General features: G+C 44.4%; 1 protein-coding gene across 4 annotated transcripts in view; it reads left to right on the top strand.

The window, feature by feature from the left end:
• Positions 1-21516, top strand: part of LOC139384807 (homer protein homolog 2-like) — a 117504-nt gene that overhangs the window by 65430 nt on the left and 30558 nt on the right. For all 4 annotated transcript variants that reach the window (XM_071129694.1, XM_071129693.1, XM_071129696.1 and 1 more), the window contains exons 3-6: positions 4765-4896; positions 8034-8126; positions 16543-16682; positions 19835-19991. In XM_071129694.1, the coding sequence (XP_070985795.1) occupies positions 4765-4896; positions 8034-8126; positions 16543-16682; positions 19835-19991 (522 nt within the window). The remainder of the gene's footprint in view (positions 1-4764; positions 4897-8033; positions 8127-16542; positions 16683-19834; positions 19992-21516) is intronic.

Here is a 21516-nt window from a genome sequence, read left to right as displayed (position 1 = left end):
CCCACCCCCAAAGGGGTAGTTCGCGACCCCGGTGCACAATCGCTGCCCAAATGTAGCCTGTCATTGCAGCCATAAACAGTGAGGCATTTTCAAACTGCAGGACACTGACATAAACTACATTTTGAGATGGAAGTCATTCATGTTAGCAGCCAATATCAACTAGGGATATGATGTCACTTCTCTGGGGTCCAACAGGATAATACACCCTACCTTTCCTGGGATATGATGTCACTTCTCTGGGGTCCAACAGGATAATACACCCTACCACTCCACCTGTATGCAGTGGAGATTGAAAGACAAGGAAAGCACAGTCTGTCTGCAACTTGCCTGTCACTTTGGAGGGCCTGCCTGCCAGCCTGCCAGCCTGCCAGCCTGCCTGCCTGCCTGCCTGCCTGCCTGCCTGCCCACCCGTCCGTCTGCCTCTCCTAGTGTGATGTTACAGCCGTCTTCAGACATACAGCCAGTAACCAGCCAAACTAGGTCTGTCTGAAATATGAACGTGATCAATGAATTAGTCGGGTCCGTAGAGGATTGATAAACTGTATGGATAACTTTCTTTAATTATGGGTCATTTAAACGTAGGCATAATGGAGAAAATGAAACAAGAGCTGTTGTCTGAGATATGTGGATCTTGTCTTTAGATTATGGGTCATTTAAACTGCTGTCTGGAGACTCATCTGAGATTCATCTGGATCTGCTATCTGGAGATTCATCTGGATCTGCTGTCTGGAGACTCATCTGGATCTGCTGTCTGGAGACTCATCTGGAGACTGATCTGGATCTGCTGTCTGGAGACTCATCTGGAGACTCATCTGGATCTTCTGTCTGGATACTCATCTGGATCTGTTGTCTGGAGACTCATCTGGAGACTGATCTGGATCTGCTGTCTGGAGACTCATCTGGAGACTCATCTGGATCTGCTGTCTGGAGACTCATCTGGAGACTCATCTGGATCTGCTGTCTGGAGACTCATCTGGATCTGCTGTCTGGAGACTCATCTGGATCTGCTGTCTGGAGACTCATCTGGATCTGCTGTCTGGAGACTCATCTGGATCTGCTGTCTGGAGACTCATCTGGATCTGCTGTCTGGAGACTCATCTGGATCTGCTGTCTGGAGACTCATCTGGATCTGCTGTCTGAAGACTCATCTGGAGACTCATTTGGATCTGCTGTCTGGAGACTCATCTGGATCTGCTGTCTGGAGACTCATCTGGATCTGCTGTCTGGAGACTCATCTGGAGACTCATCTGGATCTGCTGTCTGGAGACTCATCTGGATCTGCTGTCTGGAGACTCATCTGGATCTGCTGTCTGGAGACTCATCTGGAGACTCATCTGGATCTGCTGTCTGGAGACTCATCTGGAGACTCATCTGGATCTGCTGTCTGGAGACTCATCTGGATCTGCTGTCTGGAGACTCATCTGGATCTGCTGTCTGGAGACTCATCTGGATCTGCTGTCTGGAGACTCATCTGGATCTGCTGTCTGGAGACTCATCTGGATCTGCTGTCTGGAGACTCATCTGGATCTGCTGTCTGGAGACTCATCTGGATCTGCTGTCTGGAGACTCATCTGGATCTGCTGTCTGGAGACTCATCTGGATCTGCTGTCTGAAGACTCATCTGGAGACTCATTTGGATCTGCTGTCTGGAGACTCATCTGGATCTGCTGTCTGGAGACTCATCTGGAGACTCATCTGGATCTGCTGTCTGGAGACTCATCTGGATCTGCTGTCTGGAGACTCATCTGGAGACTCATCTGGATCTGCTGTCTGGAGACTCATCTGGAGACTCATCTGGATCTGCTGTCTGGAGACTCATCTGGAGACTCACAGAATTTCAAGTCATCAGTCTCAAGTCGAAGTCCCCAAGTCTTGAGTCTCCCAGTCTCAAGTCATCGAATGTGTGACTCGAGTCCAAGTCATGTGACTCGAGTCCAAGTCATGTGACTCGAGTCCACAACTCTGGAGGTTTCTGTGTTGTCATACACACCCTGGGACACTTCTCCTTACCAGTAGATTATTCATCTATATCAGTTTCATCAATCACGCTCCTTACCATATCACAGTCTCAGTGACTCACTTCTCTCCCGGAAACACTGGCTCTGTCCCAAATAGCACCCTATTCCCTATATAGTGGTACTACTATAGCACCCTATTCCCTATATAGTGGTACTACTATAGACCAGAGCCCTATTCCCTATATAGTGGTACTACTATAGACCAGAGCCCTATTCCCTATATAGTGGTACTACTATAGACCAGAGCCCTATTCCCTATATAGTGGTACTACTATAGACCAGAGTCCTATTCCCTATATAGTGGTACTACTATAGACCAGGGCCCTATTCCCTATGTAGTGCACTACTATAGACCAGGGCCCTCAGGACCATTTAGGAGACAGTCTATCATTAGACTATTAATACATGTTATTATGCTCCAGTAACAGGCCTGTTAAACAGCTACTAGTTTAACAGCTGGACTACACTGTAACCGAGAAGGGCTTGTGTCCCAAATGACTCCCTATTCCCTACATAGTGCACTACTTTAGACCAGAGTTCTATAATGCTCTGGTCAAAAGTAGTGCACTATATAGTGAATAGGGTGCCTTTTTGGGATATGGGCTTGGGAGTCGTAATGACCATTATAAGGGTCAGTGGGCTGTGTGGACACGTGCATACTGGACATAGTTGGAGGCAGTGTGTGTGTGTGTGTGTGTGTGTGTGTGTGTGTGTGTGTGTGTGAGCGTGCAGCAGAGACTCTGAAGGGAACCAATCTAATGGTCCTGATATTACTCTGTTCCTCTTCAGATTACATAAAGCCTCCAGCTCTTTCTCTTGTCATTGTGTTATTATGGAAATGTTTCTCTATTTCTCTGGAGTTCAGAAGGGAAGGAGTCTGTTAGCAGAAGTGGGGTTTATTTTAGTTTTTTTTTGCCCAAAAAGCAATTGAGTTATTTCACTTTTACTTTGATTTCTGATGCTGAATAAGAGATTGATCTTTGGCCAGAGTTGTATTGGAGAAGCTAAACGGTTAGCTTCACTTCTGAATCTTGATCTTTGGCCAGAGTTGTATTGTAGAAGCTAAACGGTTAGCTTCACTTCTGAATCTTGATCTTTGGCCAGAGTTGTATTGTAGAAGCTAAACGGTTAGCTTCACTTCTGAATCTTGTACAAGAAGATTATTTTAGATGTACTGAGAACAAAATAAGTTGTGGCTTGTGTCAACAACAACAAACAGGAAATAGGAGCACTTCTGCTCATGTTTTCCATGGAGAACACAGACCCTGCTGTTCTGCACAGTAGGATAAGGTGTGTCTTGCCAGCCCAGCCCAGTCCCAGTCCCATTCCAGTCCAGTCCCAGCCCCAGTCCCAGTCCAGTTCCGTCCCAGTCCCAGTCCCAGTCCCAGTTCCTTCCCAGTCCCAGCCCAGTCCCATATCTGTCCCAGTCCCAGCCCCAGGCCAGTCCCAATAGTAATATAATACAGTGTTGTGAAAAAAATATTGGCCCCACTTTCTAATTTTCTCTACTTTTGCAAAAAAAAAATTATACTGGAATGTTGTCAGATCTTCAACCAAAACCTAATATTAGATAAAGGGAACCTGAGTGAACAAATAACACAACAATTGACATACTTATTTAATTTATTTGATGAACAAAGTTATGCAACACTCAATGCCCCAGTGTGTAAAAGTAATTGCCCCCGTGGACACTCAGTAACTGGTTGCTCCACTTTGTATCTGCGACGACTCCAACCAAACGCTTCCTGTAGTTGATCAGTCTCTCACGTCGCTGTGGATTTTTTTTTTTTGGCCCACTCTTCCATGCAGAACTGCTGTAACTCGGCGCCGTTTGTGAGTTTTCAAGCATGACCTGCTCGTTTCAAGTCCTGCCACAACATCTCCGTTGGGATTAGGTCTGGACTTTGACTAGGCCATTCCAAAACTTCAAATGTGTTTGTCTTTTTAGCCATTTTCATATAGACTTGATGTTTCGGATCGTTGTCTTGCTGCATGACCCAGCTGTGCTTCAGCTTCAGCTCACAAACAGATGGCCTGACGTTCTCCTGTAGAAGGATCTGATACAGAGCAGAATTCACGGTTCCTTCTATTAAGGCAAGTCGCTTAGATCCTGAGGCAGCAAAGCATCCCCAAACCATCACACCACCATCACCATGCTTGACCCCAAACCATCACACCACCATCACCATGCTGGACCCCAAACCATCACACCACCATCACCATGCTGGACCCCAAACCATCACACCACCATCACCATGCTGGAACCCAAACCATCACACCATCATCATTGATGATCATCCAGGTGCTTTTTGGCAAACTGGAGTCAACTTTTTGGACGAGATGGGTCCCATTATGGCTGGCGAACACCAAAGGACTTCAGGGGCTTATTCTGTTGCAAAAAGTATCGTAAATGGAATGAAATAGGGAGGGACCTACCTGAATTTGTCCAATAGAAACTCTTGTTTTAGTGTTTGGACTAATGATTACACCCCAGGTGTGCACATGCAAAACTGTGGCCCACTGAGGTTTCCCAAACTGGTTTCCCAAACTGGCTGCCAACTGAGGTGTCCAAAACTGTTTGTGCTTTAACCCTATTCCATGTCCCTGTGGCCCAGCAAGGCACGTACCCCCTCAAGCTGCTCCAGGTATTTCCGTTGTGCCCTTGAGCAAGGCACTAACCCCCTCAAGCTGCTCCAGGGGCACCACCGCATCTCCTACTAATGTGTAATTTCCTGTCTCCCTTCAGGTGATCATCAACAGCACCATCACCCCAAACATGACCTTCACCAAGACCTCCCAGAAGTTTGGCCAATGGGCTGACAGCAGAGCCAACACAGTGTTCGGACTGGGGTTTGCCTCCGAGCAGCAGCTGGCCAAGGTACTGATTGGTTCATTGATTTTCTGTTGCAATTTTAAAAAGACAAAGCTATTCCATCACTACTGTTAATATATAGCTGTTCCGTCACTACCGGCAACATAAAGCCATTCCGTCACTACCTCTGTGTTTGTTTGGTCCAGTATTTGTTGTTGTTGTTGTTTGGGAACCACCTTGGATATGAGTTGATTAATCATCTCATGGGATTTTTATCCTTCACATATTTTACAATGAATAAATAGTAGATAGTCTAGTTTGTCCCTGAGCTCATCATGTCAGAGTAACTCACCTCATCTCCACCATGGTTACATCCCAAACGGCACCCTATTCCCTTCATAGTGCACTACTTTTGACTAAGGCCTATAGGGGTGATGGTGCACTACTTTTGACTAAGGCCTATAGGGGTGATGGTGCACTACTTTTGACTAAGGCCTATAGGGGTGATGGTGCACTACTTTTGACTAAGGCCTATAGGGGTGATGGTGCACTACTTTTGACTAAGGCCTATAGGGGTGATGGTGCACTACTTTTGACTAAGGCCTATAGGGGTGATGGTGCACTACTTTTGACTAAGGCCTATAGGGGTGATGGTGCACTACTTTTGACTAAGGCCTATAGGGGTGATGGTGCACTACTTTTGACTAAGGCCTATAGGGGTGATGGTGCACTACTTTTGACTAAGGCCTATAGGGGTGATGGTGCACTACTTTTGACTAAGGCCTATAGGGGTGATGGTGCACTACTTTTGACTAAGGCCTATAGGGGTGATGGTGCACTACTTTTGACTAAGGCCTATAGGGGTGATGGTGCACTACTTTTGACTAAGGCCTATAGGGGTGATGGTGCACTACTTTTGACTAAGGCCTATAGGGGTGATGGTGCACTACTTTTGACTAAGGCCTATAGGGGTGATGGTGCACTACTTTTGACTAAGGCCTATAGGGGTGATGGTGCACTACTTTTGACTAAGGCCTATAGGGGTGATGGTGCACTACTTTTGACTAAGGCCCTATAGGGGTGATGGTGCACTACTTTTGACTAAGGCCTATAGGGGTGATGGTGCACTACTTTTGACTAAGGCCTATAGGGGTGATGGTGCACTACTTTTGACTAAGGCCTATAGGGGTGATGGTGCACTACTTTTGACTAAGGCCTATAGGGGTGATGGTGCACTACTTTTGACTAAGGCCTATAGGGGTGATGGTGCACTACTTTTGACTAAGGCCTATAGGGGTGATGGTGCACTACTTTTGACTAAGGCCTATAGGGGTGATGGTGCACTACTTTTGACTAAGGCCTATAGGGGTGATGGTGCACTACTTTTGACTAAGGCCTATAGGGGTGATGGTGCACTACTTTTGACTAAGGCCCTATAGGGGTGATGGTGCACTACTTTTGACTAAGGCCTATAGGGGTGATGGTGCACTACTTTTGACTAAGGCCTATAGGGGTGATGGTGCACTACTTTTGACTAAGGCCTATAGGGGTGATGGTGCACTACTTTTGACTAAGGCCCATAGGGGTGATGGTGCACTACTTTTGACTAAGGCCTATAGGGGTGATGGTGCACTACTTTTGACTAAGGCCCATAGGGGTGATGGTGCACTACTTTTGACTAAGGCCTATAGGGGTGATGGTGCACTACTTTTGACTAAGGCCCATAGGGGTGATGGTGCACTACTTTTGACTAAGGCCCATAGGGGTGATGGTGCACTACTTTTGACTAAGGCCTATAGGGGTGATGGTGCACTACTTTTGACTAAGGCCTATAGGGGTGATGGTGCACTACTTTTGACTAAGGCCTATAGGGGTGATGGTGCACTACTTTTGACTAAGGCCTATAGGGGTGATGGTGCACTACTTTTGACTAAGGCCTATAGGGGTGATGGTGCACTACTTTTGACTAAGGCCCATAGGGGTGATGGTGCACTACTTTTGACTAAGGCCTATAGGGGTGATGGTGCACTACTTTTGACCAGGTTCCATTTGGGACATGTGAATACATCATCATTAACTTCTCTATGGTAGGGGGGCAGCATTCGGAATTTTGGATGAAAAGTATGCCCAAATTAAACGGCCTGCTACTCAGGCCCAAAAGATATGATATGCATATGACTGGTAGATTTGGATACAAAACACTCTAAAGTTTCCAAATCTGTTAAAATAGTGTCTGTGAGTATAACAGAACTGATGTGTCAGGCAAAAACCTGAGAAAAATCCATTCAGGAAGTAGTTTTTTGGGGGGTTTTGTAGTTTTCTATTCAATGCCATTACAGTATCCATTGACTTAGGACTCAATTTGCAGTTCCTATGCCTTCCACTAGATGTCAACAGTATTTAGAAATTGTTTCAGGCTTGTATTCTTATAAATGAGGGACTAAGACCAGTCTGAATGAGTGGACCCTGACGTGTCACAGAGCTTTTTCATGCGCAATCCCGAGAGAGTGCATTTCTTGTTTACCTTTTATATTATATTGACGACGTTATTGTCCGGTTGAAATATTATAGATCCTTTAGGCTAAAAACAACCTGAGGATTGAATATAAACATCATTTGACATGTTTCTATGAACTTTACGGATACAATTTTGATTTTTTTGTCTGCCTGTTTTGACTGAAGAAAACGCGCAAACAAAACAGAGGTTTTTGGATATAAAGAGACTTTATCGAAGAAAAGGAACATTTATAGAGTAAATTAATGTCTTCTGAGTGCAACCATATGAAGATCATCAAAGGTAAGGGATTAATTGTATCTCTATTTATGAGTTTTGTAACTCTTCTGCTTGGCTGGTTACTGTTTGTAATGATTTGTCAACTGGGCTATGTTCTCAAATAATCGTAAGGTATGTTTTCGCCGTAAAGCATTTTTTTTCAATCTGACACCGTGGTTGGATTCACAAGAAGTTAATCTTTAAACCCATGTAAAATAGTTGTATCTTTTCTGAATTGTTATAATGAGTATTTCTGTATTTGAATTTGGCGCTCTGCAATCTCACTGGATGTTGACCAGATGCGTTCCACGTACCCTAGAGAGGTTAAGCGACACACACACATCGTTTGTCTCCAGTGATTTTTTGTTTTTATATTTGAACTTGTATTAATACATCTTTTTCCCTGTTTATTTTTCTCGTCTTGTTTCAGTTTGCTGAGAAGTTCCAGGAAGTGAAGGAAGCAGCGAAGCTGGCCAGGGACAAGTCACAGGAGAAGATGGAGACATCGAGTAACAATTCCCAGGTAACATACGGGCACACACACACACAGACACATGGTCACACACACACACACACACACGCATAATAACATGTGAAGAAGCGGTGAATTTTGCGCGCGCGCACACACACACACACACACACACACACACACACACACACACACACACACACATTAGCAGTTACATCCAAGGCTGCACACACACACACACACACACACACACACACACACACACACACACACACACACACGCATGTGCACAGATACATACAGTTGAAGTCGGAAGTTCACATACACTTAGGTTGGAGCCATTAAAACTTGTTCTTCAACCACTCCACAAATTTCTTGTTAACAGACTATAGTTTAGGCAAGTCAGTTAGGACATCTACATTGTGCATGAGTCATTTTTCCAACTATTGTTTACAGACATTATTTCAGACATACTGTATCACAATTCCAGTGGGTCAGAAGTTTACATACACTAACTTGACTGTGCCTTTAAACAGCTTGATGTCATGACTTTAGAAGCTTCTGATTGGCTAATTGACATCATTTGAGTCAATTGGAGGTGTACCTGTGGATGTATTTCACGGCCTACCTTCTAACTCAGTGCCTCTTTGCTTGACATCAAGGCTGATCTCTTTTGATTTTCCCAAGACCTGTAGACCTCCACAAGTCTGGTTCATCTTTGGGAGCAATTTCCAAACGCCTGAAGGTACCACGTTCATATGTACAAACAATAGTAGGCAAGTATAAACACCATGAGACCACGCAGCTGTCATACCAATCAGGAAGGAGAAGCGTTCTGTCTCCTAGAGATGAAGGTACCTTGGTGCAAAAAGTGCAAATCAATCCCAGAACAGCAAAGGACCTTGTGAAGATGCTGGAGGAAACGGGTACAAAAGTATCTATATTCACAGTAAAACCTGAAAGGCCGCTCAGCAAGGAAGAAGCCACTGCTCCAAAACCGCCATAAAAAAGCCAGACTACGGTTTGCAACTGCACATGGGGACAAAGAATGTACTTTTTTAGAAATGTCCGCTGGCCTGATGAAACAAAAATATAACTGTTTGGCCATAATGACCATTGTTATGTTTGGAGGAACAAGAGGGATGCTTGCAACCCGAAGAACACATCCCAACCGTGAAGCACGGGGATGGCAGAATGTTGGGGGTGCTTTGCTGCAGGAGGGACTGGTGCACTTCACAAAATAGATGGCATCATGAGGGGGGACAATTATGTGGATGGACAATTATGTGGATATATTGAAGCAACATCTCAAGACATCAGTCAGGAAGTTAAATCTTGGTCGCAAGTGGGTCTTCCAAATGGACAATGACCTCAAGCATACTTCCAAAGTTGTGGAAAAATGGCTTAAGGACAACAAAGGCAAGGTATTGGAGTGGCCATCATAAAGCCCTGACCTCAGTCCCATAGAAAATGTGTGGGCAGAACTGAAAAAGCGTGCGCAAGCAAGGAGGCCTACAAACCTGACTCGGTTACACCAGCTCTGTCAGGAGGAATGGGCCAAAATTCACCCAACTTATTGTGGAAGGCTACCCGAAACGTTTGACCCAAGTTAAACCATTTAAAGGCAATGCTACCAAATACTAATTGAGTGTATATAAACTTCTGACCCACTGGGAATGTGATGAAAGTCATAAAAGCTGAAATAAAGCATTCTCTCTACTATTATTCTGACATTTCACATTCTTAAAATAAAGTGGTGATCCTAGCTGACCTAAGACAGACTAAGGTGTGTGTTATCTTCCGACTTCAACTGTACATACACACACTCAGTAATGAGTGACTAGGTGGAGTAAAATGATACTTGGTGTGTGGGGGTCAAAGGTGACCGGGAGTCACTTATCATCTGCCAGCCGCCAAACAGACACATAATCTACCCTGGGAGGCTGTAATGTGACGGGTCAGAGCTGTAAAAAGTCTGCTGGATTGTGTTACATCATCTCATCAACAGCCTGAGGACAGTATTCTGACTGTCAGTTCTGTTCTAATATGTACTCTCATTAGTATTCTAACATGTACTCTCATTAGTATTCTGACTGTCAGTTCTGTTCTAATATGTACTCTCATTAGTATTCTAACATGTACTCTCATTAGTATTCTGACTGTCAGTTCTATTCTAACATGTCATCTCATTAGTATTCTGACTGTCAGTTCTGTTCTAACATGTCCTCTCATTAGTATTCTGACTGCTAGTTCTATTCTAACATGTCCTCTCATTAGTATTCTAACATGTCATCTCATTAGTATTCTAACATGTCCTCTCATTAGTATTCTGACTGTCAGTTCTGTTCTAACATGTCCTCTCATTAGTATTCTGACTGTCAGTTCTGTTCTAACATGTCCTCTCATTAGTATTCTAACATGTCATCTCATTAGTATTCTAACATGTCCTCTCATTAGTATTCTGACTGTCAGTTCTGTTCTAACATGTCCTCTCATTAGTATTCTAACATGTCATCTCATTAGTATTCTGACTGTCAGTTCTATTCTAACATGTCCTCTCATTAGTATTCTGACTGTCAGTTCTATTCTAACATGTCCTCTCATTAGTATTCTAACATGTCATCTCATTAGTATTCTAACATGTCCTCTCATTAGTATTCTGACTGTCAGTTCTGTTCTAACATGTCATCTCATTAGTATTCTGACTGTCAGTTCTGTTCTAACATGTCATCTCATTAGTATTCTGACTGTCAGTTCTATTCTAACATGTCCTCTCATTAGTATTCTGACTACTAGTTCTATTCTAACATGTCCTCTCATTAGTATTCTGACTGTCAGTTCTGTTCTAACATGTCATCTCATTAGTATTCTAACATGTCATCTCATTAGTATTCTAACATGTCATCTCATTAGTATTCTGACTGTCAGTTCTGTTCTAACATGTCATCTCATTAGTATTCTGACTGTCAGTTCTGTTCTAACATGTCATCTCATTAGTATTCTGACTGTCAGTTCTATTCTAACATGTCCTCTCATTAGTATTCTGACTGCTAGTTCTATTCTAACATGTCCTCTCATTAGTATTCTGACTGCTAGTTCTATTCAAACATGTCATCTCATTAGTATTCTAACATGTCCTCTCATTAGTATTCTGACTGTCAGTTCTGTTCTAACATGTCATCTTATTAGTATTCTAACATGTCATCTCATTAGTATTATAACATGTCATCTCATTAGTATTCTGACTGCCAGTTCAATTCTAACATGTCCTCTCATTAGTATTCTAACATGTCCTCTCATTAGTATTCTAACATGTCCTCTCATTAGTATTCTAACATGTCCTCTCATTAGTATTCCAACATGTGATCTCATTAGTATTCTAACATGTCCTCTCATTAGTATTCTAACATGTCCTCTCATTAGTGTTATAACATGTCCTCTCATTAGTATTCTGACTGTCAGTTCTATTCTAACATGTCATCTCATTAGTATTCTGACTGTCAGTTCTGTTCTAACATGTCATCTCATTAGTATTCTGACTGCCAGTTCTATTCTAACATGTCCTCTCATTAGTATTCTGACTGTCAGTTCTGTTCTAACATGTACTTTCATTAGTATTCTAACATGTCCTCTCATTAGTATTCTAACATGTCCTCTCATTAGTATTCTAACATGTCCTCTCATTAGTATTCTGACTGTCAGTTCTATTCTAACATGTCATCTCATTAGTATTCTGACTGTCAGTTCTGTTCTAACATGTCCTCTCATTAGTATTCTGACTGTCAGTTCTATTCTAACATGTCATCTCATTAGTATTCTGACTGTCAGTTCTGTTCTAACATGTCATCTCATTAGTATTCTGACTGTCAGTTCTGTTCTAACATGTCATCTCATTAGTATTCTGACTGTCAGTTCTGTTCTAACATGTCATCTCATTAGTATTCTGACTGTCAGTTCTGTTCTAACATGTCATCTCATTAGTGTTCTGTTCTAACATGTTATCTCATTAGTATTCTAACATGTCCTCTCATTAGTATTCTGACTATTTAAGCCCCTAAACTCCCTGGATATATGGGTTGAGGCCCAAATGGAACCCTATCCACTACGTTTGACCAGAGCCAATGACAACCGTAGCATGTGTTGTCTTTATGTGGTCTGACATCAGATGGTTTAATCCCGTTCATATTCAGAGGAAACTGGACTCTCTTACTGTCTGACATCAGATGGTTTAATCCCGTTCATATTCAGAGGAAACTGGACTCTCTTACTGTCTGACATCAGATGGTTTAATCCCGTTCATATTCAGAGGAAACTGGCACTCTCTTACTGTCTGACATCAGATGGTTTAATCCCGTTCATATTCAGAGGAAACTGGACTCTCTCACTGTCTGACATCAGATGGTTTAATCCCGTTCATATTCAGAGGAAACTGGACTCTCTTACTGTCTGACATCAGATGGTTTAATCCCGTTCATATTCAGAGGAAACTGGACTCTCTTACTGTCTGACATCAGATGGTTTAATCCCGTTCATATTCAGAGGAAACTGGACTCTCTTACTGTCTGACATCAGATGGTTTAATCCCGTTCATATTCAGAGGAAACTGGACTCTCTTACTGTCTGACATCAGATGGTTTAATCCCGTTCATATTCAGAGGAAACTGGACTCTATTACGGTCTATTACTCTCCATTTATTAGATAAAGATGAATAGTTTTTTTTTTCTTTTTAAATTTGCATAGATAATTATTTAATATGTGCTCTACTGGGCTGTAATGATAACATCTTCATTAATTAGCAGTAGTTGGTTGTTTTGGGATGTATAATCTCTCTTCGACAGAGCTACGTTAACATAACTGGTACCTTTAAGAATCTGTGGGGAAGGAATGGGAATGCGTGGGCTGACGAGCAGCAGTAGTTCCAGTGTTTGGGGTTTTTCCATCACTGGTTATTTGGACAAAATCGCATCTATCACATTTCTGAAGGGGCCATCCGGCCCCGTCATTTGTTGAGAGACGGTGGAGCTCCTCGTTCCAGCATCTCTTAATCCCCCTCAAATACGGAACCAGAAATGAATCCAGCAGCTGACCAATCACGTGAGACTTTAGTTCCGGGTTAACCGAGATGGTCCTATTCATTAATATATTGCTGGTTTACCTGATAAAACCCTGGCAACACAGAGAGAGGAGAGGATGTCTGTGTCCTAAATAACACCCTATTCCCTATATAGTGGTACTACTATAGACCAGAGCCCTATTCCCTATATAGTGGTACTACTATAGACCAGAGCCCTATTCCCTATATAGTGGTACTACTATAGACCAGAGCCCTATTCCCTATATAGTGGTACTACTATAGACCAGGGCCCTATTCCCTATATAGTGGTACTACTATAGACCAGGGCCCTATTCCCTATATAGTGCACTACTATAGACCAGGGCACAACCCAATTGAACACTAATTGGAGATCTGGAGCGCTGCCCGAGACAGTGTTTTCTATCACCATCAACACCCTATTTTAAGACACTTCATGTTGGTGTTTCCGTTATTTTGGCGGTTACAATACGTGTCCCAAATGGCTCCCTTGGACTACTCCATTGGGGATTCAGAGGGTGATTTGAGAGGTGTTTTTCTAGCCTCTCACCCAGCCAGCCAGTCTTAGCCTGCCAGGTCTGCTCAGTATAGTAACTCTCTGTTACTATTGACATGCCCCAAATGGCACCCTATTCCCCATAGACCCTGGTCTAAAGTAGTGCCCTATATAGGGAATAGGGTGCCATTTGGGATGTAGGCTATAACTAAATGGTGTTTCAGAGCTGGTCAGTACTAACTAGCTGTTACTATAACTACATGGTGTTTCAGAGCTGCTCAGTACTAACTAGCTGTTACTATAACTACATGGTGTTTCGGAGCTGCTCAGTACTAACTAGCTGTTACTATAACTACATGGTGTTTCAGAGCTGCTCAGTACTAACTAGCTGTTACTATAACTACATGGTGTTTCAGAGCTGCTCAGTACTAACTAGCTGTTACTATAACTACATGGTGTTTCAGAGCTGCTCAGTACTAACTAGCTGTTACTATAACTAAATGGTGTTTCAGAGCTGCTCAGTACTAACTAGCTGTTACTATAACTACATGGTGTTTCAGAGCTGCTCAGTACTAACTAGCTGTTACTATAACTACATGGTGTTTCAGAGCTGCTCAGTACTAACTAGCTGTTACTATAACTACATGGTGTTTCAGAGCTGCTCAGTACTAACTAGCTGTTACTATAACTACATGGTGTTTCAGAGCTGCTCAGTACTAACTAGCTGTTACTATAACTACATGGTGTTTCAGAGCTGGTCAGTACTAACTAGCTGTTACTATAACTACATGGTGTTTCAGAGCTGCTCAGTACTAACTAGCTGTTACTATAACTACATGGTGTTTCAGAGCTGCTCAGTACTAACTAGCTGTTACTATAACTACATGGTGTTTCAGAGCTGGTCAGTACTAACTAGCTGTTACTATAACTACATGGTGTTTCAGAGCTGCTCAGTACTAACTAGCTGTTACTATAACTACATGGTGTTTCAGAGCTGCTCAGTACTAACTAGCTGTTACTATAACTACATGGTGTTTCAGAGCTGGTAAGTACTAACTAGCTGTTACTATCTGACTGTTACTATAACTACATGGTGTTTCAGAGCTGTTCAGTACTAACTAGCTGTTACTATCTGACTGTTACTATAACTACATGGTGTTTCAGAGCTGTTCAGTACTAACTAGCTGTTACTATCTGACTGTTACTATAACTACATGGTGTTTCAGAGCTGTTCAGTACTAACTAGCTGTTACTATCTGACTGTTACTATAACTACATGGTGTTTCAGAGCTGTTCAGTACTAACTAGCTGTTACTATCTGACTGTTACTATAACTACATGGTGTTTCAGAGCTGCTCAGTACTAACTAGCTGTTACTATAACTACATGGTGTTTCAGAGCTGGCTCAGTACTAACTAGCTGTTACTATAACTACATGGTGTTTCAGAGCTGGTCAGTACTAACTAGCTGTTACTATAACTACATGGTGTTTCAGAGCTGTTCAGTACTAACTAGCTGTTACTATAACTACATGGTGTTTCAGAGCTGGTCAGTACTAACTAGCTGTTACTATAACTACATGGTGTTTCAGAGCTGTTCAGTACTAACTAGCTGTTACTATCTGACTGTTACTATAACTACATGGTGTTTCAGAGCTGTTCAGTACTAACTAGCTGTTACTATAACTACATGGTGTTTCAGAGCTGGTCAGTACTAACTAGCTGTTACTATAACTACATGGTGTTTCAGAGCTGGTCAGTACTAACTAGCTGTTACTATAACTACATGGTGTTTCAGAGCTGGTCAGTACTAACTAGCTGTTACTATAACTACATGGTGTTTCAGAGCTGGTCAGTACTAACTAGCTGTTACTATCTGACTGTTACTATAACTACATGGTGTTTCAGAGCTGGTCAGTACTAACTAGCTGTTACTATCTGACTGTTACAATAACTACATGGTGTTTCAGAGCTGGTCAGTACTAACTAGCTGTTACTATAACTACATGGTGTTTCAGAGCTGGTCAGTACTAAATAGCTGTTACTATAACTACATGGTGTTTCAGAGCTGGTCAGTACTAACTAGCTGTTACTATAACTACATGGTGTTTCAGAGCTGTTCAGTACTAACTAGCTGTTACTATAACTACATGGTGTTTCAGAGCTGGTCAGTACTAACTAGCTGTTACTATAACTACATGGTGTTTCAGAGCTGGTCAGTACTAACTAGCTGTTACTATAACTACATGGTGTTTCAGAGCTGTTCAGTACTAACTAGCTGTTACTATAACTACATGGTGTTTCAAAACTGGTCAGTACTAACTAGCTGTTACTATAACTACATGGTGTTTCAGAGCTGGTCAGTACTAACTAGCTGTTACTATAACTACATGGTGTTTCAGAGCTGGTCAGTACTAACTAGCTGTTACTATCTGACTGTTACTATAACTACATGGTGTTTCAGAGCTGTTCAGTACTAACTAGCTGTTACTATCTGACTGTTACTATAACTACATGGTGTTTCAGAGCTGGTCAGTACTAACTAGCTGTTACTATAACTACATGGTGTTTCAGAGCTGTTCAGTACTAACTAGCTGTTACTATAACTACATGGTGTTTCAGAGCTGGTCAGTACTAACTAGCTGTTACTATCTGACTGTTACTATAACTGCATGGTGTTTCAGAGCTGGTCAGTACTAACTAGCTGTTACTATCTGACTGTTACTATAACTACATGGTGTTTCAGAGCTGGTCAGTACTAACTAGCTGTTACTATCTGACTGTTTAACTACAGATGGCAGGAGTCTGACTCAGCTCTATGAAGCAGAATCATCCTCCTGTTTCTGACATGATAAATTATCCTCGTCCTCCCCCTCCTCCAGGAGTCGGGTCGTGAGACTCCCTCGTCCACCCAGGCCTCCAGCATCAACGGGACGGATGATGAGAAGATCTCCCACGGAGGACCGGAGACCGCAGCGCTGATGAGCGAGAATGACAAACTCAAGACCACTGTGGAACAGAGGTAAGGAGGGAGGGAGTGAGGTAAGGAGGGGGTGAGGTAAGGGGGAGAGGTAAGGAGGGAGGGGTAGGGGGAGAGGTCAGGAGGGAGAGGGAGAAGTAAGGAGGGAGAGGTAAGGAGGGAGGGGGAGAAGTAAAGGGAGAGGGGTAAAGGGAGAGGTAAGGAGGGAGGGGGAGGGGGAGAGGTAAGGAGGGAGGGGGAGTGTAAGGAGGGAGGGGGACGGGAGAGGTAAGGAGGGAGGGGGAGAGGTATGGAGGGAGAGGTATGGGGGAGATAACAACAGACTCAAGACCACCGTGGAAAAGAGGTCAGAGGGGGAGGGGTAAGGGGAGAGGGGTAGGGGGAGAGGTCAGGAGGGAGAGGGAGAGGTAAGGAGGGAGGGGGAGAGTGAGAGGTAAGGAGGGAGGGGGAGAGGGAGAGGTAGGGGAGAGGTAAGGAGGGAGGGGTAAGGGGAGAGGGGTAAGGGGAGAGGGGTAGGGGGAGAGGTAAGGAGGGAGGGGGAGAGGTAAGGAGGGAGGGGGAGAGGTAAGGAGGGAGGGGTAGGGGGAGAGGTCAGGAGGGAGAGGGAGAAGTAAGGAGGGAGAGGTAAGGAGGGAGGGGGAGAGGTAAAGGGAGAGGGGTAAAGGGAGAGGTAAGGAGGGAGGGGGAGAGGTAAGGAGGGAGGGGGGAGGGGGAGAGGTAAGGAGGGAGGGGGAGAGGTAAGGAGGGAGGGGGAGAGGTAAGGAGGGAGGGGAAGGGGGAGAGGTAAGGAGGGAGGGGTAGAGGGAGAGGTAAGGAGGGAGGGGGAGAGGGAGAGGTAGGGGGAGAGGGGGAGGGGTAAGGGGAGAGGGGTAGGGGGAGAGGTCAGGAGGGAGAGGGAGGGTAAGGAGGGAGGGTGAGAGGAAGGGGGAGAGGTAAGGAGGGAGGGGGAGAGGTAGGGGAGGGGTAAGGGGAGAGGGGTAGGGGGAGAGGTAAGGAGGGAGGGGGAGAGGTAAGGAGGGAGGGGGAGGGGGAGAGGTAAGGAGGGAGGGGGAGAGGTAAGAGATGAAAGGTATCAGTCCATGGACTACAGTCTGCTGAGAGCAGTGAAGAAAGATTGTGTTCAGTAAACCAACTGCCAGGGATCTGACACACCATGTTGTAGAATGTGGTGGTACGGGTTTGTCTGCATTCGTTAGTATGGAGCTAGATTTACCCCAACCAACCAGCCATGCACACTGAAAGAACCAGTCATGCACACTGACAGAACCAGTCATGCACACTGACAGAACCAGCCATGCACACTGACAGAACCAGCCATGCACACTGAAAGAACCAGCCATGCACACACTGAAAGAACCAGCCATGCACTCTGAAAGAACCAGCCATGCACACTCTGAAAGAACCAGCCATGCACACACTGAAAGAACCAGCCATGCACACTCTGAAAGAACCAGCCATGCACACTCTGAAAGAACCAGCCATGCACACTCTGAAAGAACCAGCCATGCACACACTGAAAGAACCAGCCATGCACACTCTGAAAGAATCAGCCATGCACACACTGAAAGAACCAGCCATGCACACTCTGAAAGAACCAGCCATGCACACACTGAAAGAACCAGCCATGCACACTCTGAAAGAACCAGCCATGCACACTCTGAAAGAACCAGCCATGCACACTGAAAGAACCAGCCATGCACACTGAAAGAACCAGCCATGCACACTGAAAGAACCAGCCATGCACTCTGAAAGAACCAGCCATGCACTCTGAAAGAACCAGCCCACTCTGAAAGAACCAGCCATCTGAAAGAACCAGCCATGCACACTCGGAAAGAACCAGCCATGCACACACTGAAAGAACCAGCCATGCACACTCTGAAAGAACCAGCCATGCACACTGAAAGAACCAGCCATGCACACATGCACACTGAAAGAACCAGCCATGCACACACTGAAAGAACCAGCCATGCACACTCTGAAAGAACCAGCCATGCACACTCTGAAAGAACCAGCCACACTCTCTGAAAGAACCAGCCATGCACACTGAAAGAACCAGCCATGCACACTCTGAAAGAACCAGCCATGCACACTGAAAGAACCAGCCATGCACACTCTGAAAGAACCAGCCATGCACACTGAAAGAACCAGCCATGCACACTCTGAAAGAACCAGCCATGCACACTGAAAGAACCAGCCATGCACACTCTGAAAGAACCAGCCATGCACACTCTGAAAGAACCAGCCATGCACACTCTGAAAGAACCAGCCATGCACACTCTGAAAGAACCAGCCATGCACACTCTGAAAGAACCAGCCATGCACACTGAAAGAACCAGCCATGCACTCTGAAAGAACCAGCCATGCACACTCTGAAATAACCAGCCATGCACACACTGAAAGAACCAGCCATGCACACACTGAAAGAACCAGCAATGCACACTCTGAAAGAACCAGCCATGCACACACTGAAAGAACCAGCCATGCACACACTGAAAGAACCAGCCATGCACTCTGAAAGAACCAGCCATGCACACTCTGAAAGAACCAGTCATGCACTCTGAAAGAACCAGTCATGCACTCTGAAAGAACCAGCCATGCACACTCTGAAAGAACCAGCCATGCACACTCTGAAAGAACCAGCCATGCACACTGAAAGAACCAGCCATGCACTCTGAAAGAACCAGCCATGCACACTCTGAAAGAACCAGCCATGCACTCTGAAAGAACCAGCCATGCACACTCTGAAAGAACCAGCCATGCACACTCTGAAAGAACCAGCCATGCACACACTGAAAGAACCAGCCATGCACACTCTGAAAGAACCAGCCATACACACTCTGAAAGAACCAGCCATGCACACTGAAAGAACCAGCCATGCACACTCTGAAAGAACCATGCGACTTCTTTATATGCATATTGGTAGGTTTTGACCCTAAATTACTTTGAAAACATTAATCTATCTCTCCTCCCACTCTCTCTCTCTCCCTCTCTTCTCTTCTCCCTCCCTCTCCATCTCTCTCTTCTCCCTCTCTCTTCTCGATCTCTCTCTTTCTTCTCTTTCTCTCTCTCTCTCTCTCTCTCTCTCTCTTCTCTTCTCTCTCTTCTCCCTCTCTCTTCTCCCTCTCTCTCTTTCTTCTCTTTCTCTCTCTCTCTTCTCTTCTCTCTCTCTTCTCTTTCTCTCTCTCTCCCCCCAGTAACACCAATGCTAAGAAGTTGGAGACAGAACTCCAGACTCTACGGGACAGTAATGCTCGGCTGGTAGACGCGCTAACGGAGTCCTCCGCTAACGTAGAGATCTGGAAGAAACAACTCAACACCTGCAAGGAGGAGAGCGACACGCTGAGGGAAAAGGTACTATAGAGGAGCCTACGTAGAGCTGTCTATATAGACACTATAGAGGAACCTACTAAGAGCTGTCTATATAGACACTATAGAGGACCCTACGTAGAGCTGTCTATATAGACACTATAGAGGACCCTACGTAGAGCTGTCTATATAGACACTATAGAGGACCCTACTTAGAGCTATCTACATAGACACTATAGAGGACCCTACGTAGAGCTGTCTATATAGACACTATAGAGGAGCCTACGTAGAGCTGTCTATATAGACACTATAGAGGACCCTACGTAGAGCTGTCTATATAGACACTATAAAGGACCCTACGTAGAGCTGTCTATATAGACACTATAGAGGACCCTACGGAGAGCTGTCTATATAGGGACACTATAGAGGACCCTACGTAGAGCTGTCTATATAGACACTATAGAGGACTCTACGTAGAACTGTCTATATAGGGACACTATAGAGGACTCTACATAGAGACTATAGAGGACCCTACATAGACTATATAGAGAACCCTACATAGAGCTATCTATAGACACTGTAGAGGACCCTACATGGAGCTATCTATAGACACTATAGAGGACCCTACATAGAGCTATCTACATAGACACACTATAGAGGACCCTACATAGAGCTATCTATATATAGACACTATAGAGGACCCTACATAGAGCTATCTACATAGACACACTATAGAGGACCCTACATAGAGCTATCTATATATAGACACTATAGAGGACCCTACATAGCTCTATCTACATAGCTCTATGTAGGGTCCTCTATAGTGTGTCTATGTAGATAGCTCTATGTAGGGTCCTCTATAGTGTCTATCTACATAGACACACTATAGAGGACCCTACATAGAGCTATCTACATAGTCACACTATAGAGGACCCTACATAGAGCTATTTATATAGCTGTCTAGAGACAAATTGTAGTAAGGGGTTGAGAACCATGAGCCTCCCAGGTTTTGTATTGAAGTCAATGTAGCCAGAGGAGGATAGAAGCTAGCTGTCCTCCGGCTACACCATGGTGCTACTCTACAGAGTGCTGTTGAGACTACTGTAGAAAATGGTGTATTTTAATCAGTTATTTGGTGACCTGAATATATTTACTATTATTTATATTTACTTTTATCTAAAAAGGATAATGTTTTGTAATGTTTTACTCATTTTATTTGTATGAAATTCACTGAGTGGGATGAGGAGCCTCCACTGATATACACTTCAATCCAGAAAATGATCCTGCTGATATCAGGGGAGGGTTCTAAGAGTTCCTAACAAGGGTCTCTCCTCCTGCTCCTCTCTCTCCTCCTGCTCCTCTCTCTCCTCCTACTCCTCTCGCTCCTCCTGCTCCTCCTCCTCCTCTCTCCACCACTTGCTCCTCTCTCTCCTCCTACTCCTCCTCCTCCTCCTCCTCCTCTCTCTCCTCCTCCTCCTCTCTCCACCACTTGCTCCTCTCTCTCCTCCTGCTCCTCTCTCCTCCTACTCTCTCTCTCTGCTCCTCCTCCTCCTCTCTCTCCTCCTCCTCC

Source organism: Oncorhynchus clarkii, chromosome 26 (genome assembly GCF_045791955.1).
Source record: "Oncorhynchus clarkii lewisi isolate Uvic-CL-2024 chromosome 26, UVic_Ocla_1.0, whole genome shotgun sequence".
NCBI classification, from domain to species: domain Eukaryota; kingdom Metazoa; phylum Chordata; class Actinopteri; order Salmoniformes; family Salmonidae; genus Oncorhynchus; species Oncorhynchus clarkii.
The sequence above is the reverse complement of the archived record's forward strand: the minus strand, read 5'-3'. Positions and strand labels throughout refer to the sequence as shown.